The 25,364-nt window shown below is 39.7% G+C and overlaps 1 protein-coding gene across 1 annotated transcript in view; it reads left to right on the top strand.

Moving 5' to 3' along the window:
• Positions 1 to 25,364, top strand: part of IQGAP2 (IQ motif containing GTPase activating protein 2) — a 262,286-nt gene that overhangs the window by 157,471 nt on the left and 79,451 nt on the right. The window contains exons 6-12 of the mRNA XM_081825591.1: positions 268 to 335; positions 940 to 1,053; positions 1,706 to 1,884; positions 3,779 to 3,866; positions 8,231 to 8,394; positions 11,448 to 11,611; positions 16,066 to 16,190. Of these exons, the coding sequence (XP_081681717.1) occupies positions 268 to 335; positions 940 to 1,053; positions 1,706 to 1,884; positions 3,779 to 3,866; positions 8,231 to 8,394; positions 11,448 to 11,611; positions 16,066 to 16,190 (902 nt within the window). The remainder of the gene's footprint in view (positions 1 to 267; positions 336 to 939; positions 1,054 to 1,705; positions 1,885 to 3,778; positions 3,867 to 8,230; positions 8,395 to 11,447; positions 11,612 to 16,065; positions 16,191 to 25,364) is intronic.

Genomic DNA, 25,364 nt, shown 5'->3' with positions numbered 1-25,364 from the left:
GGGTAGTAGAGAATTAGTTGACCCTATGGAAATGCCATGTACTGAAGAAGATTGGTCTTTGGGACTTAGCCTATGATTGTAGTCCCCGTCCATCAGGGACTGTTACCTCAGGACTCAGTTTCTCCACCTAAGAAATGAATGGATTAGATGAGATAATCTCTTAGGTCTTTCTCAACTAAAAAAGCCCTTAGGACTTAAGTAATTTTTAATGCTAAGATTTATGATGATAAAACTTCTGAACTGATAATTTTATGTTCTGTCTTTCAGTTTATACCTGTTCAAACTAGGAATAGCACCCCAGATCCAGGATTTGTTGGGAAAAGTAGACTTCACAGGTATTACTCTTTATTTTTACATTGTCATTTTACTAAGAAATGTATCAATACTTGTCCTTTTGATAGCATCGATTCCTGTTTTTCCTCTATATTGATCAGAGGAGAAAACTTTATTATCTTGTTTGTATTCGACCACTTTTCCTTTCACCACATTTGTGAAATGAGAAATAGGCTGACTTCTTCCTAAGGTTCTTGTTTAGAAATGCCCCACCTTCTGGATGAAGACACTTTTTTCCCTTTTTTTTTAAATAATGGCATTTTTAATATTCTTTTTTGTTTTTTGTTTTTTGTTTTTTAGAGAGAGTGCACACTCGTTGGGGAGGGGCAGAGGGAGAAGGAGAAAAAGAATCTTAAGCAGGCTCCACGCCTAGCGTGGAGCCCAGTGCAGGGCTTGATCTCACGATCTGAGCCAAAATCAAGACTCGGTCACTTAACCGACTAAGCCACCCAGATGACCCCTTTAATATTCTTTATTCAGAAAAATAAGCCTCGGATTTCTGGGAGAGAGACCGTGGGATGATGACATTTCTTGATGTAAATATATTCATTCCTGTTTCCATCTCTGTGTCTTTCTTTGATATTATTTGTTGTTGTTCTTTTTCAGAGGAAGAAATTAGTAATATGAGAAAGGAACTTGAGAAATATGGAATACAAATGCCATCTTTCAGCAAAATAGGTGGGATTCTGGCTAATGAACTGTCAGTGGATGAAGCTGCTTGTGAGTCTATTTAAAATCAGAGCTTACTATTGACATGAGACTTACCTATACCTTATTTCTTGATTTTGGTTATAAGAAGGAATATTTAGAAGATACTTTCAGCCCCCTTTTGAAGTTTTTATTGTATGTATTGTAGATGGTTAAGTTGAGCATATGAGAATATAACCATGTAATTTGATTTATTAGACTTTAAACATCTACATGTGCAATGTGAATAAGAGTTTTCAGAAATACCTTTATTCAAAATATTTCTTTGCTGTTTGTGTGTCATCAGATTTTAGTGGTAGAGTATATTGCTATATTATCCTTAAGTGTTGCAGGTTACATTGCCAGTATCATTTGGAAACAAACTGGTACTTTAACAATGTCCACATACCCCTTCAGCCCTCGGGGGTTGACATAGGGCTTGGTTCATTTTAGCCATTCATAAATTCATAGGGATGACATGGTGGATGCTGAGACAGGACCCGAGCAAGATGGGCAAGTGGAGAGGTTGTCAGAGGGGTGCTCTGTGAAGTGTCTAGGGTGTCTTATTTGGCCTTTTTAACTCGAAGCCAGAGAAGAAAGTAAAACTGCTTACATTCATGCAGTGTCCCTGCAACTGTCCATGTTGTCTTTGGCTCATGAAAATCCTTTTTTTCCCTCTTCCCAGTGCATGCTGCAGTTATAGCCATTAATGAAGCTATTGAAAAAGGAATAGCGGAACAAACCATTAAAACGTTAAGAAACCCAAATGCAGTTTTAACTTTAGTAGATGACGGCCTCGCACAGGAATACCAGAAGGAACTCTGGGAAGCCAAGAAAAGGAAAGAGGAAAATGCAAGACTGAAGGTATGTAATTAGATTCTCAGTAACACGGCTCTGAGTGGCTAGTTTGAAAAAGCCTTGAGGTTACAAGCGATCATTTTCGATCACCTGGCAGTGGTCTCTACAGTGGTCTGTACAGCTGTAAGCAGTTGGTTTGCCTGGAATGTGAAGGGCAAAGCAGACCCTGCACTACGGAAAGAAAGGAGGCTTCCTTTTCTGCTGATTCTTCCAGGCTACAAGGATTGAACGTCATGTCGTAGACTTATTACTTACCCGGGAAGTGTGGAAGTAATGGCTCAAGATCTTGCCTTGTTCGGCATCACCTGCAGACCTTGTATTAGCTGGGTCACCTGTAGATTTATTGATAGAGGTTCATGATTTGGTGTGGTGAAGCTGAGAGCTGGTGTTTTGAATTCACTCTCACATTTTGCCTTTCCATCTCTGCAAGGCAGCCTGACCCTGACTTGATACTTGTGCCTTCCCTCTAGCGTTACTGAGGACTTTGTTGACGTACAGAGCTTCCACTTCCTGGCCAGCTTTCTCCTCCTTAAGCTCCTGCCATGTCAGCCTCAGCTCCGTTAGCAAAACTTCCCACTTGATCTTACTGCCTTCTCTGACCTGGTGGCTTCTGCCTGCATGTGGCACACTTGCCCACCCTGCCCGCCTGCCTCCGTGTTGGCTGCTCGGCTGCCAAGGTTCTCCTCTGCATCTCTCAGTGTCTCCTCTCCCTCCTGCCTCTGCCTACGGGGATTTTGTAAGGCCTGACCTGCAGTCACTTCGGTCTCTGTTCCTCCTCAGACAAGCTCATCCACTTGCTGAGGAAATCAGCTGTCAGCTTGATACCAGGCCCCTCGAATGCTCCTCCAGATGACTTCATCTCTCTGTCCCATGCACCTTGCTCCTCATCACCTAGGAAGAGTGTTCATCTCTACCCTGCCCTTCTCACACACGTGCCTCTCGCTGACCTGCCTCTGGAATGACTGCTACGATGTTTTAGAACTCTGCCCACGCCCCCCCCACCACTCCTGTATTCTATCTATCACTGCATTCTATTGCCTCTTCTTGCCAGGCTTACATCTGTCCCACACCTTCTAGTCTCACCACTCTGGCCCCAGCCCTGCCTCCCAACCGTGCCTCAGTGTTCTTGCACAGCTTCCTTACAGGTGGCCGTGCTTCCTCCCATCCTGCAAGCCAATCCCTGTCAGAGCTAGAGATTGCAAAATTATTTAATCTTTAGCTACAGATCAGATGTCAGCCCCCACAAAGCTCCCTGGGTTCCCTACTGCCTACCGAGTTAAGTATAGGCTCTTCGCTTGGCTTTAAGAAGCCTCCAGAATGCCCACCCAACCTCCCCATCATTCTGGCTAACCCCGAACACACGCTCTATGCTGTAGCCCAGTGTGCCAAGCTGTCTCACCTTTGTGACCAAATCCTGTGGTCTACATCCTGCTCCCTGCTCTGCCCTTAACATCGCTCTATTCCTCCAAGCCCTCCTCAATTGTTTTCTCTTTTTCAAGTGTTGTTTTCCAACTAACTATGTACTTCTCCTCTAAAATGTATTCTCTTCTATGTATAGCTGTTATTTATGGTGTCAGTTTTATTAGACTGAATCAAATGAAATTGCCAACATTCCACTGACTTCAGTCTACCAAAAAATGGCAGTATGGTCAAGTGGTCCAACATGGTGTTTGCCACGTTAGACAGGCCCTTTCAGAGAGTCACTGGGGCTGCTGTTTGTCTTTGCCAGGCCTATCTAACCCTAGTTCCCTGCACAGAGCGAGCACTCTTCAATGCTTATATTGAATTCAAATGAATATAAGTAAACGGTTTTTCTCACTCTTTGCATTTTGCTTTTGAATACCGAGCTTTGGACATATTTTATTTAACCTCAGGAATCAGTGAAGACTTTGTTTTGTAGAATAACTGTATTTCAGAAGAAGAAAGAGATGCCTATGAAGAACTGCTGACCCAAGCAGAAATCCAAGGCAACATCAATAAAGTCAACAGTAAGTAGTGGATTGCATGAAGGAAATGGCTAGTGCTAAAACACACAAATTCTCCTCGTCAGAATCTCACCAAGACTCTCAGCTGGTATCCTTGTAACACTGCCTTGTGTGATGAAAATTCCACTCAGTGTCAGTGTTGTTCTTAATTATGGTGCATGGTCTGGCAGTTTCCCATGGAAATTTTAGGTGATCTTGCTCCACTGCCCATGCAAAGTATCTCAGAGTATGTTGAAGCTAGTTTAGCTCTCCCTTCCTGTTTTATGATAGGTACAATGTATGTCATATTTTGAACCTATCCCTTATTGGGCTAACAGGGAAGGCTATCTAGTAAAAGATTATGACTTAAGGATTATCATTTCTTGCCCATGATTATGTGTCAGTGTTTGGAATTGAAAAGGTATTGTTGACACCTCTGCTCTTTATTACTTCCCAGTCATTAGTCTGCAGTTTGTAAGAATTGTTTTCTTACAGCGTGTATAGTTTTTTTTGGCAAGTCAATGAGACTGGATAGGCAATGACATTGCATGGTGACAGGTTTGAATCCTATGTCAGAAAACTCAGGTAATTAAAATGAGCATATGCAAGTTCAGAGACATTAATCTCCTTATTAGTCTCTTCTCCCGTCTCTAATAAAATTTGGTTTCACTTGAAGCAGTAAGGAATTCTACCTGACATTTATTTCCCCTTGGGCAACCTAAAGAGCCCCTATATACACAAAAAACAAATACGTGAAAGATCATTTAGCCCATTAATAAAGCATGTGAACCATCTGCCAAAGTTAAACTTGGGAGTATCCACTAATTACAACACTCCTAAACTTTCTCTTTGATTCAACCTCGTAGATGAGCTTTGAATGTTCTTAACACCTTCAAAGAAACTATAGATTTTACCATAAAGTTTGCTCCCAAGTCACTGGTAGAGATCTATCCAAAGGGTTCAAACAGTAATTAAGGAGGCCCAGAGAAAATTGATGTAAACATCTAGGAGTTAACAACTGAGTAGGTTTGAGAATTTCCCTCACACACAAAACTGCTGAGAGCTCCCGGTAACTCTTTTTAAGGGAACACCTTAACACTGTAGAATGCATGTTCCTCTTCTTTTATTCTTATTTAATTTCGAACCTATTGGTGATGATACATGAAACACAATTTTAAGTTTCTCTTTCTGCTCTGTTTGAAGGATGAGAATTTCATTATGCTTGACAGAAATGAATCGCAGGAAGAAATTAATATTCCCAGCAAGACAGCTGAGGTCCATAAACTCAGTGAAGAAGTGATTCCATAGCCATCTGCCATCCTTTATTTTTGAAAAGTTTATAACCACTAAAACAGGTTTCTTATTTATTTTAAATAAAGGGCCTTGTATAAATGTTTTAATACTTACTGACATAATTTCCTGACCACAAATTTAATGCCATGTTGCTTATACATTTTTAAATAAAAGGTATAAGATGATTTGCACTAATGCATAACCAGCTTAAATTATGAAGGGCATTGCCGTGTTTGATGGCTTTAAGTGTGTAGAACATGATGATTCTGAAGTTTTTTTATCTCTCCCCATCTGAAAATTTATAGTCAAGCGGAACTAAGAAGAGTCTTGAAAAACCCCTAAAGTATATTTTAATCAGTGACATGACAATAAGACAACTCTATGCTTTAAAATATATGAGTATAGCTACTTGACAAGCTTTTTCTCAACCCTGTAGGTTATTATACTAAAATGTTAAGGTGTCTACGTTCATAATAGCCAGAGAAGTGATGTAAGTGACAGTTTTGACAGCAATGTCACCAGATCTGTTGGCGGAAGCTTCAGCTTTGTCTGACCTGCAGTCATTTAACTTTGGGTTTGGCCCATGCATTCCATTCATTACAAGACATATTCTGTTAAGACCAGGGCTGGAAGTTTGGTTAAATGCACAGTATAAAAGAGTGGGACAGCTCACTTTATTTTTTTTAGAAGAAATGGTTCATAAAGAATGTCTTAAGGGTATGATTTCTGGTACTCTTTTACCATCCAGTGGTGCAAACTCACAAAATGGAGTTTTCAGAGGGGAAGCAGGATCCTATCCGGAATAATGACAGACACAGCTGAGAGGCCATGGGTGACACTCACAGAATAGCAGAGGCCACGTGTGCCCACTGACCTTCCTTTCTGGGATTTTTTTTGTTGGCTGCATCAATTCTTATAACAGAAAAAATAGGTTTAGGTTCTTAGAGTCCTTTAGAAGAAGTTTAAGTTTTTGGTGGGTGTAACTAAGAAGATTGCATTGGCTGGAAGTATTTCTTGCTATTGAATGATGTGTCTCAGGAGAAAGGTTATGGAGGGTAGCTCCTTGTGAATGAGTTACAGAAGGTGAATTGTCATCTGTTAAAATGGTTAGAGTAATCTTAGCTGCAATCTAGTCATGTATTAGGGAGACAGACTAACCCTTGAAAAGCTCTAGAAATCTATGGGTCTGTGTTATTTCTGCTATCCTGAAACCTTCTTTTTTTTTTTTTTTTTAAGATTTTATCTATCTGTTTAGAGAGCATGAGTGGGGTGGAGGCAGAGGGAAAGGGAGGGAGAGAGAATCCCAAGTAGGCTCCCTACCCAGAGTGCAGAGCCCGACATGGGACTCGATCCCACGACCCTGAGATCATGACCTGAGCCGAAATCAAGAGCGGGACACTTAACTGACTGAACCCCCCAGGCGCCCCTGAAACCTTCTTTATGGGGCAGAATGGTGCTGTTTCTGTCCAGTTTGCCGTTGCCTGGTGGCACAGTTGCCCGCTCATTCTCCCAGTTCATCAGCAATTCTCTTCGGTTTTCTGAAAACTATGAGGAATCTCCTGTTTCAGGCACTCTTGATTTGGTTATTAAAATTCAGATCTTGGGGGGCGCCTGGGTGGCTCAGTCGGTTAAGCGTCTGCCTTCGGCTCAGGTCGTGATCCTGGAGTCCTGGGATCAAGCCCCGCCTCAGGCTCCCTGCTTAGTGGGGAAGTCTGCCTCTCCCTCTCCATCTGCCTCTTTCCCCTGCTCATGCTCTCTCTCTCTCAAATAAGTAAATAAATAAAATCCTAAAAAATAAATAAATAAATAAATAAATAAAATAAAATAAAATTCAGATCTTGGGCAACCCTCTGGGATCCCCTCCCTCTTTGGGAGCTTTGTACTCTATCACTCAATAAACTTTACTATCTGTCAATAAACTTTACTACTGGTCAATAAACCTTGCTTTGCTGCCCGAAGGAAGGAAGGAAGGAAGGAAGGAAGGAAAGAAAGAGAGAGAGAGAGAGAGAGAGAGAGAGAGAGAAAGAAAGAAAGAAAGAAAGAAAATTAAAATAAAATAAGATTTTTAAGGTCTTCATAATCTGAACATTGCAGCTGGTGGAGCTCTCATGGAACTTATGATCCAATCAGATAATGTAAGCCGACACATTTCTGTGATCAAGGTTTTTGGGGTTTTTTTTAAGGTGAATTGATACTGGCACAGACTTACTTAATCATAGAAATTTTGGTTATAATATTTTTTAAAAAACACCTCTGAAATTATTTTTTCTTAAAATCACACTTCACAGAACACAAGAGGTGAGAGGGAATGTTCTGAGAAAAATAACATCAGGGGGGCACCTGGGTGGCTCAGTCCGTTAAGCATCTGCCTTCAGCTCAGGTTGTGATCTCAGGGTCCTGGGATCGAGCCCCACATCAGGCTCCCTGCTCGGCGGGGAGTCTGTTTCTCCCTCTCTCTCTGCACCCCCCACTCATGTTCTCTCTGTCTCTTTCTTTCGACTAAATAAATAAAATCTTCAAAAAAAAGGAAAAGAAAAATCCCATGGTATCAAGCAGCACTGTCTCCCAGTGCTAACTGTGGGTTTCCATTGGTGCTGCTTCAGAGGGAGGATACAGCAGTGGGGAAAGGCTGGCTTTGGGTGTTGACATAGCTTCAGTGCCCTTGCAAAGGCAGTACTAATACACAAGGAGTATTCAAGAACAATGCCTATGGGATCTCTATGGCCCAGCTCTAAACACTGTGGGGTTCCCCTAGGTGTGAAATCCTCAGGGACTAGAACAGTGGAAGAGATGAGACCAGAGCCGATCCTGACGGGCAAGGTTTTGTAGGGAAGTCATGCTAGACAAGAGTGATCTTCTAACTCCAGCTCTGTCAATGCTGAAGTCCTTTTGGGACTTTCTGCAAGGACTGGCCTGACTTCCAGTTACTGAGCTACCATCTTCAAGTCTTGGCCTGCCCTCCAGCTGCAGCTTTTGAGAGTTCATGGAAAGGGACTGCCTAGATTCTAATCCTTGGAAAGATGGGCTGGTTGGGTCAAGCAGCATGGAAACAGCGGACACTCTGACGGAATGTGACACCCCCAACCCCCACTCAGGGCTGGCTGCCGTAGACCACATCAATGCTGTCATTCGGGAAGGTGACCCCGAGAATACACTGCTTGCACTGAAGAGACCGGAGGCCCAGCTGCCCACTGTTTATCCCTTTGCTGCTGTGATGTATCAGAATGAACTTTTCAACCTCCAGAAACAGAATGCCATGGTAAGTCTGAGGACACTCCAGCTACAAAGCTGTTAATTCTGAGTCGAAGCCATGAGGAAGGCTGTTTAGGAAAGGTGAACGGGGCGCAGAGTCTTTAACTTGTACCAATCCCTGTTCCCCTGGCCTCCCTGTTCCAGGTCCACCGGCTGCCTTCCTCTTTAACTCCCGCTTTTCTTCTCCATAAAGAGTCTGCCTAGTTAGGAAATGCAGGCAGCAGTCTATACAAATACACGTTGAAAACAAGTTGTTCTTATTCTCTTAGTCTCTGATTTTTGAAGCACTTTGAATAATTTTTTAATTGTACTGAAATTTTTAAAAAAATATATCATGTTTTTTGATATAGAATAATTAGCTGCGAGTCTGCATTTCTAGAAATGAAGAACATTAGCACCATGACTTTAACTTTTGCAAATTGAATGCTGCTTGATATGTGAATGGTATTAAGTAGTAATATGTAAGGTTACAGTAATTAAAACCATGTGTACTAGTACAGGATTAACCCAAACAGTGGAATAGAATAAAAAGTACTGGAAGCAGAGCCAAGAATTGAATATATGAGAACGCTAGTATTTCAAAAAGGTGGAGAAGAGAATGAAATCCTTACGAGTGTTTAGCCGTTTGAAAAAGAAAACATGACCTCACTACGCATATCAGAATAAATTCCCAACATAAAAAGTTAAATGTAAAAAGTAACTTAAAAAATTGAAGTTCTAAGGAAATGTAGAAAAACATTGGATCTTAAAAATCAGAAACAGCACTGTTCCACAAAAAAAAGGGAGGAGCGGAGGCCAAAAGCATGAACAGCCAATTCACAAAGATCAGCATATACAATGACAGACACACACACACAAATGTTCAAACTCAACCAGAAGTAAATGTAAATTAAGATACAGTTGTTTTGGGAAATCGGATTGGTAGCACTGAGAGATCTAACGTCGTGTAGGCATAAATTTGGGGCAGGAGGCATCTCCTCCATGGCCGATGGAAGAATGAATGGGGCACCCTTTCTGGAAGGCTCGTCTCAGTTAAGTGTACGCAGGTCTTTTACCCATTATCCTGACAATTACATTGCTAGGAAAAGAGCTTAAAGAATATGAATCAAAAAGTTGTATTCACAGGGATTGTTTCACAGCATGTTCTGTAATACTGAGAAGCAAGAAACAAACCACATGTTTAACAACAGGTTGCACATGCTAATATCAAGTGGAGAAAATGAGATTAAAACGTCATTATCTAGAGGGTTTTTTGTACTATGAAAATTCTGTTTAAAAAAACCTCTATAAATGTTTGTATGAATTAAAAATAAATAAATGGATATACACTAAAGGGCTTGGGTGGGAGGATTTGTTTTCTTATTCTTGCATACCAAGACTTCTTGTTTTCTAAATAGAAAGATATTGTTTTGTAATAAAAGAAAAATAGGTCATGTTCTGAAATTGCGCTGAAGTTCTTTCATTGATAGTTTCTCCTGTACCACCAGCTTTGAAGCCCAAGGCTACTCACACTCTAGCCCAGCCATTCATCCCTAACTGGTCAATGGTCAGCCTATGGTTGTCCAGTCCCACTGCTTCTTTATTTTCCCTTATCCTTGCTGCTGAATACCACGTTAGATATTTGTGGACAATTACTGGAAGGGGTATAGGAGTTGGATCTCAAAATGTTTCCATCCTGCTCTTTTACTTGTAATTTTATACCTCCTTTATGTGTTAAACTTGTAGTTAATATAAGAAACTTGGATAAAATTTGCTTACATGCTCCCTATAAAAACCCCTTCTTCCCATTTGCTTTGGAAGGTAAAATTATGCCTTGTTACTCTAAAATCCACTGCTGTGGGATACCTGTGGAGATCCAGAGAGCTATAATGCATTTTAATATAAATATTACATTTTATATATTAAATACAGAAAATATCCTAAATGTAAATCCTGGTTTTTCTATTAATTTTCTGCTCCCTCTGTGTTCCTTCAATATAATGGAAGAAATAACCCTTTTGAAGTTGAACCAAGTCAGTATAAAATGGTTAAATGGAAGAGAACATTGAAGGGGGAAGCTGTTCGAAAGTCTCAGGATGTGGTTTTTTAAATTTTATTTGACTGTAGTTGATACACAATGTTACATTACTTTCAGGTATACAAGATAGCCACTTGGCAAGGTTATACTGTATGCTATGCTCACCACAAGTGTAGCTACCATGAGATGTATTTTTTAAGCCAAATCCAGAATTATAAATCATACTTGCTCTATTCTAAGATTGACTTCACATTTCTTCAAATATCCAGACTTAATAGTATGTTTTAAAATTTCTACCCAATTATTGGGGCATCTGGGTGGCTCAGTCAGTTGAGCATCTGACTTGTGATTTCTGCTCAGGTCATGATCTCTGGGTTGTGAGATCGAGCCCCAAGTTGTAGGGCTCCATGCTCATCGCAAAGTCTGCTTGGAGATTGTCTCCCTCTGCCCCTGCCCCCACTCACTCACTCTCGCTCTAAAATAAATCTTTAAAAAAAATTGTAGAAAATAACATTTCTACCCAGTTATTAAAAAGTGACTCAGATTAACTTTTTTGGCACTAGAATTGATATTCTTAGCCTAATGAGTTTGGTTTACTTTTCTGGGGTTATAACTTGTAGGTAAAACTCTCCCCTCTTTGCCTTACCCTTACTTTAAACTGAAAATCACTACCGAAAATCTTAGCCTCACACTCTCAGACAGAGACAGGCTTTTCTAATCCTTCACTTAATTATTTGGTAAGTCTGAGCCTGTAAGCAGCTAATAGAATGGGTGGTGGGAATCAGCTAGGGCAATGCAGATGTTTGAGGAATCAGAACCTTTGGTTGTCATTAATTCTGTCCCTTAAATGATCAGCTAAGAAAAACCCAGAACCTGCTCACTTGTTCTTTAAAGCCAATGAAAAACAGGTGGCCACTGAGCCTTCTTTCTCCTGGTTTCTCAAAATCTTTAAGTTTTCTTTGTTCTTTGAAATACGCATTCTAAAACCCACCACATACCTGAGGCTTGTAATTTGGGAAACTTGTATTGCACATATTTTCCAGCAGAACTACTTGGCCCATGAGGAGCTCTTGATTGCAGTGGAAATGCTGTCTGCTGTTGCTTTACTCAACCAGGCCTTGGAAAACAGTGATCTAGTTTCTGTGCAGAACCAACTCACAAGCCCAACAATAGGCCTCAACAATCTGGATGAATCGTATGTAGAACGGTAAGGGAACATCTTCCAAGACTCCCTTTAATACAGAAAGGTGTGTTTGGCAGATCTTGCAAATTAAAGATTTGCTCCTTGCTGAAGAAATCCGTAGATCTGTACTTGATTCCTCAAAAACTAGTCTACTTCAACAGTCCTAATATGAATCCTTTTTTACAGTATTTCTTTTAGGGGGAGAAAGAATCTAAAAATGACCATGTTGTGGCAATTACTGACTGACTTTGTAGTTACCAAAGATGATGTGATAGGCTAAAAATAAAAATGAAAACATACCTTCCTGGGGTGCCTGGACGGCTCAGTCGTTAAGCGGCTGCCTTCAGCTCAGGTCATGATCCCAGAGTCCTGGGATCGAGCCCTGCATCGGGCTCCCTGCTCTGTGGGAAGCCTGCTTCTCCCTCTCCCCCTGCTTGTGTTCCCTCTCTCGCTGTGTCTCTCTCTCTCTGTCAAATACATAAATAAAAATCTTTAAAAAAAGAAAACATACCTTCCCTTGGGCTTTTTTTTTTTTTTTTGGAGACCACTGAATGTAGAAGAGTTGGAAGAAACTTTAATCATGATCAAGTCCAGTTATTTTATTTTACTGATGAGGAAACTAAATTTGGATTTATGGACCCACAGTTGGGCAACTGAAGCCCAAACCCCATTGTTTTGATTGTTAAACCCAAAGAATCCTGAGAGCACAGTGGATCATGGCAGTAGGTGATAATCTCAGTTTAGTGTCTTCCATTTCATGTCTCTGAAATATGCTACTAGATAGTACAGTTGATAGTATAAAACACTACAGGAGCTCTAGAGAGAAAATTAAGGGGCCAGAATAAGGAGTCCTTTAGAGATTCTGTAAAACCGAAGCCCAAGTTAAAAGGAATGATTTTGTAGCCTGGATTCTCGATAACCAGTAGGGGGCGATGTCTGCATAGATCCTGACAAAAGCTCTTTTCAGTACTGATTCCAGCTGAACTGCTTAAATAGAGGCTGGGTCATTCTCTTGGATCATGACAGTTGTACAAGAAAATGTAAAAGACTTTAGATTTTTTTTAAATGCTTGACTCCTTGTCTGTGTAGAGAATGGCCCCAAAGTAGTAGGACAGAGGATTTTCTTTTTTAGTCTTCTTGGGGAAACGGATGTTCTTGTTCTACTTAAATTTGGCCACCTGATGAATATAACTCCTGAGTCTGTTCCCAAGGTAATTTATTTTATTTCTCATGGCACCATTCTCTTCCCCAGGCTTAGAAACCTCCGGTTCTACTCGTTTTCCTCTGCCAGGCACCCTTGTGCTGTGAACAGCCTGCTCATTTTTCCCCGTCAACAGCCATTGTGTGTGTGTAACACCTGCAAAATGTTGCCATTTCCCAGCCACCGCCTAACTGGACTTGTCACCTTTGCTTCCATAGTAACTTCCAAACTGGTCCTCCTGTGTCTTTAATGTCCTCCTTCATTTTCACCTAACCAGACTTGGCTGCTGTCCCTCAGTGCTTGAGTGGAAGACAGAGCTGGTGAGCTGGTCACTTCCTTATGAAGCTTACAGCCCAGTGGGGCTCTAATGGGACATCTTGGTGTGGTAATTGTCACGACTGTCCCACAGATTGCACATCCTGGCCACTGCCCTCTAAATAACTGTACTGCCTCCCTCCATATCACCCATTTTGATTACCAAAATTCCTCCATATCCGCCCCCCAATTTACAAATAACCCATCAAGGAAATGGTCTCACACCCCATTTAGAACCACTTTTTCCCAGGGGAAAACCACAGATACAGCCTCAGAGTTCAAGTATTCTATATGGGAAACTTGAAAAAAAATTGTTCATTTTAATCATGTTTTTAAAATTTGACCTAAGCATTTTCTGGGTCAGCAGAATGACCAGTACCAACATGAGATATCAGGGTCCCCTTTGGTTCTTGGGCTGACAGTTGATCCAGCCCCAAGTGATCTTCCACAGCCTCAGCGTTTTACCTTCATGGTCCACTTTTTAACCCAGTTCTTGGAAGCCCAAGTTTTCAAGTTGAAGAAATGAGGCTCCATCTGGGCCTCTCCCCAGGGTTGTCCAGGTTCTTCATAGCACCAGGGGTGGGGCAGGGCCACCTTGATGAAGTCATACAGAGTATCTACCTATTTGCCATGGCCTCCACCTTGGCCTGTGGTTCCCCAGAAAGACTCTTCTAATTCTCACAAAAGTGATGGAGAGCTGGTATTGGCTCTGGGCATCTGCCGTCCCAGATTAATTGTCCCAAAATATAGTTATGGTTACAGTGCTCTCTATTTGATTGTTCCTTGTTCTCATCTGCAATAAGAACAGACTCCTCTCTCTAAGCACATTCTGACTTTGCTCCAGTTGCATCCCTCCTTGTGTGTCACGCTTCCGTCAAGCTGGATGTGAACACACTGTGTACTTGCTGGCCTGTCTACTGTGCGTGCTCCTCTCGCCACTGGGAATGGGGTGCCTGTCACCTCTCCGGGCACACTGCTGGAGCTGCCTACCACAGATGATGCTTCCGCAGATTATTTCCATGCTTCTCCCCACGCCAGCTAATGCCATCTCTCCTGACATTAGCATGATGTGGTTAAAGGAACATAGATAGCATCGGGGCTAAAAATATTGGAGTCTGACTGTTGACAGCCTTTTCTTCATCTCTAAAGCATAGAAACCCCTACCTCTGCATCAGAAGTCTGTTGGAAAGGCGCTGTTCCTGGTCTGCCCATAGCCACCAGTGCAGAGTGCTCTGAGAGGCGTGGAGGGACAGGACTTGGACCTCTCTGTGAGGGTGAACGGCAGAGTGTTTTCTATAGCTGATGCCTTAGTCCTGGAGACTAATGTTCACATGGAAAAGGCTTTGCAGCTCTGTTGGGTTACTCCTAAAAAGCTCTTTCCTTTGGCTACTGTTTGTTCCTCTCTAAAGAAAAGATGGGCGATGATGAGGATTTTCCTGTGTTCATCCTTAAGCTTTCTCATTTTATTCCCCCTGGATCATTTAGATGTTAAGCATGTGAAATGCCCATAAGGATTTTGCCCTTGCTTACAGAATGGTCTCTGTCCCAAAGCGACACTCAGGAGTGCAAGTTGACATTTTGTTATTGTTATTCAATATTATTGTTTATGTATTACTAGTGTAACAGAGTGTTTCTTAGGCTTATAAATTTTGGTAAGGTAAAAATCTCAGACGTGACCGTTAGCCACTTTCAGGCCTGAATCTGGTGACACCTTATTCAGCCACAGATAAAAGGTATCACTACCACTTCCTATTTTGAATGTTTTTTTCTCTCAAACTACCTTCTATAGAAGGCACTGAGTGCTACCTTAAAGCATGCAGAATTTTGACAAAATCGGTCACAACCAGGAAAACAGTTTTAAACTTAATGTGATGTTACTTTTTCTAACCTCTGCTGTTAGCAATCCAGAGGTGCTATTCAGAAGTCAAAATGCATGGTGAATAAGTATGCACATAGAAGTTGACCTTTATTTCCCTGGTGTAACGCAAAAGCAAACTAAACTCTTGACTTTCTCTACTTGGGGCTAGAACAGCTTGTGTTAGCTTATGTTTGTAACATTGGTTCTGTGATTTTTAAATGGGAAAAATGACTATTGAGAAATGGGTTTCTTAGTACCATATCAAGATGGATAATTTTCATCCCTAAAATTTCCCCAAACAAGACAAGTAATTGAAGTGGCTGATCAAGCTCTCTTTGCCAGAGGGTTGTGCATAGTGAGGAGGGTCAAGGGTCAGAAATGAGGGCCAAGAATGCTATAGCAGTGAGTGGACACAGAGGGAGGTTTTTGAGTAGCTGCTGTGAAGCCTGAGGAGAAATGGACAGGTGAGGAAGGACGTTACTCATGTCCTACATCTTCGAGAAAACATACGTTGAAGATCTGTGTTACTCAGCAAGGTTTCTGGAACTGCATTTGTATTTTATTTGATTCCTCACTGGGCATATTAGGCCTCAAGGTAACGCAGCTGGGTTAAGGTTACAGGGGTAAAGGGCTCTAAAGCTCAGATTTTGGAAGGAACAAGAAAAATTATAAAAAGAACCCTTGATGCAAAGGTTGAGAACCATGATGGTTCTAAATTTTACCACATAAAAGTTATCTGAAGCCTGAGCAGAGCCAAAACATGCAAAGGGAAGGAAAATAAGAAACTGAAGGGGAAAAAGTGATTTCACAGAGTTGAGAACTTAAGGGGTTTTTTTTTTTCCCCTTTTTCCTTGAGTTAGGTATGAGGTTGGATTTTGAAGCAGTTTCATTAAACAGCATTTGTTCATAAAGTATCATAAAGAAAAAACACCATTAATATAAGTGAACTTGCTATGTGTTCACAAAGTTGCGCTAGACAATTTTATGTGCCTTTCTACTCTTAATCTCATAACATCTACTTTTGGTCACGTGCCAAATTTAAGATGCATGAGATGAACAAAGAATGAATGTCTCTGATAAGTATGATTGTTTTCTCTTCCACAGTTACACAAACACACTACTCACCTTTAAACTGGAAGCCTTATCCCAAGGGCAAGATAACTTAAGCTGGAATGAAATTCAGAATTGTATCGATATGGTTAATATTGAAATTCAAGAAGAAAATGACCGTAAGTATAAAACACTTTCCTTCTCTCAGTATAATGAGAGAATAAGGTATCTGCACAACTTAGTTCCCTAGATTAGGGCTGCAAATTTTTGCTCATGGAGTTTATGAGAGCATACTCCCCTGATAGGCATGCATATATTTATATATAAATTTTATGCCTATAATACTGCACCAACATATTACATACATTACAAAACATACACAAAAAGACATAAAAGGATAGAATGAAAATGCGTAAATAGAAGTCCTCATGTTTTCTTATTTATTCATACTTCAGAGATGACTACTCTAAGTAACTCAGCTTTTTAGGTACTCAACTTCATTTTGACCTTTCATTTGGGCATTTTTTAAAAATACAACATATGTTGCTACCCTAGGGAAAAATTGGAATGCAAGTCTTTAGGATCACAAATCATGAGGATTCACTGTGTATCTAGAAATTATGAGCTACCTGCAGGAATGTGGACAATCCCAGGAGGATATGCCCTGAAACATGCTTTCTTGAATGTCACCTTACCTCCTTATCTTGCTTACAAAAACAGAGTGAAGAATGGGGAGCTCTATAACTCAGCAATCAGTGTAGTCACTGCTTTTCTGTAGCATGAACTGTCAAATTCAAGTGTAGAGCGGTCTTTTCCATCATAAAAACAAACAGCACCATCATCTTTGGCTTTGTCTGAGCTGTTCGATTTGTCGGCAACATTTGGATTAAGATGGCTGATGTCACTGACCTCCCCTCTGTTCTCCAGCTTTCCCTTATTTTTCTAACTTGTCCAAGTTTGCTCACAGAGTAAACAGATACTTCTCTCACAAGCTTAGGCTGTTCTAGTGTGTTTTGGTGAGGTCTTAGTTCTGGTCTTCGAAGGCAGAACCTAACTTTGGGATAGTAAAATCACTCTTGACGTAAAACATACGACTTTGTTACTTGATTGCATTTGCATAATTTTCTTTTCTTTCTTGACTGTTTCCTGTGAACCCTGTGCCCAACATCAAGGCAGGGTTTGTTTTGTTGTTGTTGTTGTTAAACATCTCACTCAAAGTCCCTAATAGATAACAAGTGTTCAGATATGCTGCCCTGACATCCAATTCACAGATGTACCACTGTTCCACTGATCCCTGGACAGTTTCTTCATTGTATCCTTTTTAAGTTGTTTAAATCTTCAGTTCCTCTTCTCTGACCACACAGCTTGCTGCTGCCTCTGCATGTCCTTGGAGGGAGGCATTGCAGGAATCCCTGTGATCGGATGCTTTGCACGCAGCCCACTTAGCTCTTTTCTGACACATTGCCTTGGCTGGTGGTTCTTGCCAGATGTTAGTCAAGAGGGAAGCACTAATTTGAGCAGATGTCCAATATCATCTGGTCTGGGGGCCTGTTACAAGGCTCAGACCCCCAGCCCCTGCCCTCCTGCCCTGCTACTTGACCCTTAGCTGCACACTCTTGAGTTACCTGCACTGGTGGTTTGGGTGCTTTGGCTAATGCAACTCAAGGGTAGGACTCCTCTGTTTGGGTAAACAAAACAAAGAATCAGGTGCCATCTTTCTTTTCTAACTTGTCCCTAGTTCTTTCTGACAATACTCTGTCCAAGTCTGCTTTGGTGATTTCTATGTTCTGCTAATATGGCAAAGGTGTGTTAGTTCTCAGTGCTAAATGGTTGTATTTTTACTCTCAGTCTTTTTTTTTTTTCCTTTAAGATTTATTTGAGAGAGGGAGAGGGTAAAGGGAGAAGGAGAATCTCAAGCAGACTCCCTGCTGAGCGTGGAGCCCCATGTGGGGCTCAGTCTCACAAACCTGAGATGGTGAGGAGCTGAAACCAAGAGTCAGACGCTTAACCAGCTGAGCCACCCAGGCTTCCTTTTACTCTCATTCTTAACATTGATTAAAAAGCTGGGTGAAGGATGCCATTTTGTCCCAGACTATCAAATAGAGCCTTTACTTTTTTTCAGGAAAAGAAAAACAAGTAATGTTTGTATAACTTAAAAAAAAAAAGAATTTTTTTTTGTAGGTGGATATTATTTCTAAGCAACAATATCTTTGGATTGATAAGGCATTATCTCTCTAGGCAACTGCACTACTGCTCTTTTCCATGGGCTGTATCACATAGCCACTATCATATTTCTTCTGATAATCATGTTATGAAGGGCATATGCCATAACCACAACAGTTATTTCAGAGACTTCCTTATCATATTTCCTTTCTAGAATTGGTAGAATTCAGTGCAGAATATTTAATACTCTGTGCTTTGGTTTGTTTAGTTATGTCAAAATGAGGTATTTTCAAAGTTCTTGAAGTATTGAGTTTGATATCCTATGTTTAGGTAATTTCTTTAAAAGCTAAATAAAATAATATGCCATTATGAACTGGCATGAATTGCACAATATAGTAATTAAATCATCTGAAAGAGCTAAGGATTTTTCATGGACATCTTGAAAGTGCATTATCCTTCCCAACCCACCCCTGCCACACACTTCAAGGTCTAATCTTGTGTCTGAATTGTGATGTGGATAAGGATATGCAGCTAATGGGACATGATAAATGTGGAAGGAGAGTTTAATGGAGAAGCTGCTAAATACATTTCCTCAGACTTGGATGCTCTGTTGATTTCTTACTGGAAAGTTTACTTTTCCCAGTAGAGCCCTAGAGGAGCTTCATTTTAACTATGTAGCATAGACAAGGTAGTTTTCTTTCTTTGAATTTTTGCTTCAATTTGGTAGGTACCCTTCTTTGTAGGTTACCTCATCTGATGTCTTAAATATACAATCTGTAAGAGAATGCCCACTCTTTCATTTGACGAGAATGTTATAGTCTTGTATATGTTTTAAAAAATTGGGTCATGCATCTATATACTGCCTATGAGAGATTCATTTTAGACCTAAAGACACCTGCACTTTTGAGGACATGGAGAACCATTTATCATGTCAATAGACATAAAAAGAAAGCCAGAGTAGCCACACTTATATCAGACAAACTAGATTTTAAAGCAAAACTGTAACAAGAGATGAAGAAGGGCACTGTATCATAATAAAGGGATCTATCCAACAAGAAGGTCTAACAATCATAAATATTTATGCCCCCAGCATGGGAGCACCCAAGTATATAAGTCAATAACAAACATAAAGAAGCACATTGATAATAATGTAATAATAGTAGGGGGCTTTAACATCCCACTTACAACAATGGACAGATTGTCTAAACAGGAAATCAATAAGGAAACAATGGCTTTGAGTGACACACTGGACCATATGGACTTAACAGATATATTCAGAATATTTCATCCTTAACCGGCAGAATACACATTTTTTGAGTGCATGTGGAATATTTTCCAGACTAGATCACATACTGGGTCACAAATCAGGCCTCAACAAATACAAAAAATTGAGATCATACCATGCTTATTTTCTGACCACAATGCTATGAAACTTGAAGTCAACCACAAGAAAACTTTGAAAGACCACAAATACATGGAGGTTAAAGAACATCCTACTAAAGAATGAATGGGCTAACCAAGAAATTAAAGAAGAAGTAACAAATACATGGAAGAAATGAAAATGAAAACACGACAGTCCAAAACTTTTGGGATGCAGCAAAAACAGTCTTTAGAGGGAAATAGATAGCAATACAGACCTACCTCAGGAAGCAAGGAAAATCTCAGATACACAACCTAACCTAACAAACTAGATTTTAAATCAAAACTGTAACAAGAGATGAAGAAGGGCACTGTATCATAATAAAGGGGTCTATCCAACAAGAAGATCTAACAAGGAGCTAGAAAAGGAATAGTAAATGAAGCCTGAAGCCTAAAGCCTAAGGGAACTAATAAAGAGCAGAAGTACATGATGTAGAAACAAACCAAAAAAACAGTAGGACAGATCAATAAAACTAGGAGCTGGTTCTTTGAAAGAATTAATGAAATTGATAAACCCCTAGCCAGACTTACCAAAAAGAAAGAGAAGGGACCCAAATAAATCATGAATGAGAAAGGAGAGATCACAACCAACACCACAAAAACACAAACAATTGTAAAGGAATATTATGAAAAATTGTATGCCAACAAATTGGGCAATCTGGAAGAAATGGATAAATTCCTAGAAACAACTAAACTACCAAAACTGAAACTGTGAGAAATAGAAAATTGGAACACACCCATAACCAGCAAAAAAATTGAATCCGTTATCAAAAATCGCCCAACAGGAGCACCTGGGTGGCTCAGTTGGTTACGCATCTGACTCTTGATTTTGACTCAGGTCATGATCTCAGGGTCATGGGATTGAGCCCCTCATTGGGCTCCACACTGGGCAAGAAGCCTGCTTGAGATTCTCTCTCTCTCTTCCCAACCTTCTGCCCTGCCCTACTTGCACAGTCTCTCTCAAACAAAACAAAAACAAAAAAACTCAAGTGAAAGTCCAGGGCCAGATGGCTTCCCATGGGAATTCTACCAAACATTTAAAGAGTTAATACATATTCTTCTCAAACTGTTCCAAAAAAATAGAATTAGAAGGAAAATTTCCAGACTCATCCTACAAGGCCAGCATTACCTTGATTCCAAAACCAAAGACCCCACTAAAAAGGAGAAGTACGGGCCAATATCCATGTTCATCCGGGTGAATCTTCTCAACAAGGTACTAGCAAATCAAACCCAACAGTACATAAAAATAATAATTCACCACAATCAAGTGGGATTTATTCCTGGGTTGCAAGAGTGGTTCAGTATTCGCAAATCTATCAACGGGATACACCACATTAATAAAAGAAAGGGTGAGAACCATATGATCCTCTCAATAGATGCAGAAAAAGCATTTGACAATTACAGCATCATTTCTTGATTAAAATTCTTCACAGCGTAGGGATAGAGGGAACATACCTCAATATCGTAAAAGCTATATGCGAAAGACCCACAGCTAAAATCATCCTCAATGGGGAAAAGTGAGTAGTCTCAGGATACAAAATCATTGTACAGAAATCTGTTGCACTTCTATATACCAATAATGAAGCAGCAGAAAGAGAAATCAAGGAATCAATTCCATTTACAATTGTACCAAAAACCATAAGATACCCAGAAGTAAACCTAACCAAAGAGGTAAAAGATCTGTACTCTAAAAATCATAAAACAGTTATGAAAGAAATTGAAGATGACATGAAGAAATAGAAAAAAATTCCAAATAGAAAAAATTCATGAATTGGAAGAGCAAATACTGTTAAAATGTCTGTACTACCCAAAGCAGTCTACACATTTAATGCAATCCTTATCAAAATACCACCAGCATTTTTCACAAATCTAGAACAAACAATCCTGAAATTTGTATGGAACCATAAAAGACCCCGAATAGCCAAAACAATCTTGAAAAAGAAAGGCAAAGCTGGAGGCATCACATTTCTCCACTTCCAGCTATATTACAAAGCTGTAATCATCAAGATAGTATGGTACTAGCACAAAAACAGACACATTGATCAGTGGAACAGAAAAGAAAACCCAGAAATGGACCCACAACTATGTGGTCAACTAATCTTTAACAAGGCAGGAAAGAATATCCCGTGGAATAAAGACACTCTCTTCAACAAATGGTGTTGGTAAAACTGGACAGCAACATGCAGAAGAATGGAACTGGACCACTTTCTTACACCACACACAAAAATAAATTCAAAATGGAGGAAAGACCAAATCTGAGACAATTTGAGACAGAAAACCATCAAAATCCAGAGGAGAACACAGTCAACAACCTCTTTGACATCAGCTGTCGCAGCTTTTTACTAGACATTTCTCCCGAGGCAAGAGAAACAAAAGCAAAGATGAACTATTGGGACCTCATCAAGATAAAAAGCTTCTGCACAGTAAAGGAAACAACCAACAAAACTAAAAGGCAATGTATGGAATGGGGGAAGATATTTGCAAATGACCTATCTGACAAAGGGTTAGTATCTAAAATCTAAAGAACTTAACAAGCTCAACACCCCAAAAAACCCAAAAAATCCAGTCAAGAAATGGGCAGAAGACATGAATAGACATTTTTCCAAAGAAGACATACAAATGGCCGACAGACACATGAAAAGATGCTCAACCTCACTCATCATCAGGCAAATACAAATCAAAACTATAATGAGATACCACCTCACACCTGTCAGAATGGCCAAAATTAACACAGAATACAACAAATGTTGGTGAGGATGCAGAGAAAGGGGAACCATGTTATACTGCTGGTGGGAATGGTGAGCTGGTGCGGCCACTCTGGAAAACAGTATGGAACTTCCTCAAAAAGTTTAAAAATAGAAATACCTTACGACGCAGCAATTGCACTACTAGGTATTTATCCAAAGAATACAAAAATACTGATTCAGAGGGGCACATGCATCCCAATGTTTATAACAGCATTATCAGCAATAGCCAAATAATAGAAAGAGCCCAAATGTCTATCTCCTGATAAATGGATAAAGAAGAGGTGGTGTGTATATATATATATATACACATGTGTATATATATGTATATATACATAAAATGGAATATTACTCAGCCATCAGAAAGAATGAAGTCTTGCCATTTGCAACGACATGGATGGAATTAGAGTGTACTATGCTAAGCAAGCTAAGTCTGTCAGAGAAAGACAAATACCATATCATTTCACTCATATGTGGAATTTAAGAAACAAAACAGATGAACATACGGGAAAAAGGTAAAGAATAAAACGAGAGAGGAAAACAAGCCATAAGAGACTCTTTTTTCTTTTTTTTAAGATTTTATTTATTTATTTGACAGAGAGAACACAAGCAGGGGGAGTGGGAGAGGGAGAAGCAGGCTTCCCGCGGAGTAGGGAGCCCGATGTGGGGCTCGATGTTGGGCTCGATCCCAGGACCCTGGGATCATGACCTGAGCCAAAGGCAGACGCTTAACAACTGAGCCATCCAGGCGCCCCACCATAAGAGACTCTTAATGATAGAGAACAAACTAAGGGTTGATGGAGGGAGACGGGTGAGGCATGGATTAAATGGGTGATGGGTATAAAGGAGGGCACTTGTTATGATGAGCACTGGGTGTTATATGTAAGTGATGAATCACTAAATTCTACTCCTGAAACCAGTATTACACTATATATTAACTAACTAAAGTTTAAATAAAAACTTGAAACACTAAAAAAAAAAAAAAAAAAAAAGTTGAACAAATAAAGAGCTCCGTTTTGGATGTGTTGTTGTTGTGGGAGACATCTTATGTAAGCAATAGACATTCTAATTCCTCTGTTCTACTTCTTGTATCTTATGTTTTGATTTTGGTCACAGTAATTGAGTCTCTTTTTTTCTAAAAGCCATCTTTTATTTACATTTTTTAAGCAGATGACTTAGCAAATTCCTAAGGATATAGTTAGTGCTTAATAAATGTTTAATAATGTTCTCAAAAATAAACCTCTTTTCCCCTCAAAAAAAATAGAGAAGTGGGTCATGGACTAAGGCTCAGCAGTGGGATTTTCCCTTTTCTTATAAACAGAGGAAGTGATACAGATGTGCCCAGGGTGCTTCTGGGTAGGTCTTTCAGCTCCTGTGAGGTCATTTACTATGACCTCAGCAGCTTGTATTCTTAGAAACGTAACAAACAAAAACTTAAACAAGTGATTTCAATCAAGTCAGCTGGCATGCACTCATTCCCAGGTGATTGGCCATTAGGAACACACGTTCTCTTTCTCAGACATAGTTCTGTTAAGATAATTTTTGGATGGGGTGTTTAAAAGTATTTAGAACAGTCTACCAAAGGGATTTCATGTCCAGGGAATGACATGAAGTATTCTATGTTCTCCAGGTTATAACTCCTACAGGGTAAAATGATAATACCTTATATATATGGATAGTACTTACTTTCCTGAATTCTTCCAGTGTTTTGATATAATGTAACTTGCATTTTAGAGAAGTGTTTTTGCTTATTCTTCAAATATATTTAAGTGTTATAATCTGGAATAATTTCTGGGCATTTTAAATTGTCCCTTTCCTTCTACAGATAAATCTTTTCATTCTTAGCAAGGTAGTATTTATGGGTCATCTATTCAGGAGATATTTAGCTAAATATTTAACTTGAGCGTCAGAACAAAGATAGTTCTTAAAAATTACAGTACTTACTCTGTTTCATAGCATGTCACGTTTGTAAAGTGACTTGTGATTATGTTTGAAAAGTAGTTAACAAAATGACAGTAGTTTGGCTCTAAGAATGTTTATTTTGTAAGCACTGCTTGTTAATGTGTAGTTTCTTTACTAGTTCTTATCCGTCAGCACTAACCTGGGAAGCAAAAGCCCCCTGTTAGTGTGTGTATGTGTGTGTGTATGTATGTGCATGGATTTTTTTTTTATCAGTACATTACTGTTAATGTATTTTGTCTTCCTTATGATTTTCTTAGCATTTTCTTTTCCCTAGCTTATAAGAATACATATGTAATACATAAAAACATACAAGATACTTGTTAGTTGACTATGTTATCGGTAAGGCTTCTAGTCCATAGTAAGCTATTAGCAGTTAAATTTGGGGAGAGTCAAAAGTAATACATGGATTTCTGACTGCATGAGGGGTTGATGCTCCTAACCCCCACACTGTTCAAGGGTCAAATGTATATAAGTATATTCATGCATATACATGTATATGCTGTAGTATTTTATGACTGGCTGATAGTTTATTTTTAATAATTAGATGGTACTAAGAGGGGGCCTCCAAATAGATATCCTTTGCTAGAGTTATAAAAACTTGTCAAATTCCATAGCTTGGCTTCTGTATTTTTCATTCCTGTACCCCTAGGAATTATAGCTGTAGGACCCATCACAACCGTACCATTTCCTCTTTCTACCAGCAATGTATGAGAGTTCCAATTTCACCACATCCTCACAACACTTGTTATTGTCTTTTCTATTGTAGCCGTCCTAATTGATATAAAGTGGTATCTCATTGTGATTTGGATTGCATTTTCCTAACAGCTAATATGAGTATCTTTTCATGTGATTATTATCCATTTGTATATCTTTTTTCAAGAAGTGGGTGTTCAAGGCCTTTATCCATTTTAAATTGGCTTTTTTTTTCATTGCCCTGTTATAAGAATTCCTTATATTTAGGATACACATATATAAGGTATACAAGTCTTCATCAGATACAGAGCTTGCAAGTATTTTCTCCCACTCTTTAGATTATCTTCACCTTCTTTGGTGTCTTTTGAAGCA

This window comes from Leptonychotes weddellii, chromosome 7 (genome assembly GCF_054177405.1).
Source record: "Leptonychotes weddellii isolate Sample4059 chromosome 7, ASM5417740v2, whole genome shotgun sequence".
Taxonomy (NCBI): Eukaryota; Metazoa; Chordata; class Mammalia; order Carnivora; family Phocidae; genus Leptonychotes; species Leptonychotes weddellii.
The sequence above is the reverse complement of the archived record's forward strand: the minus strand, read 5'-3'. Positions and strand labels throughout refer to the sequence as shown.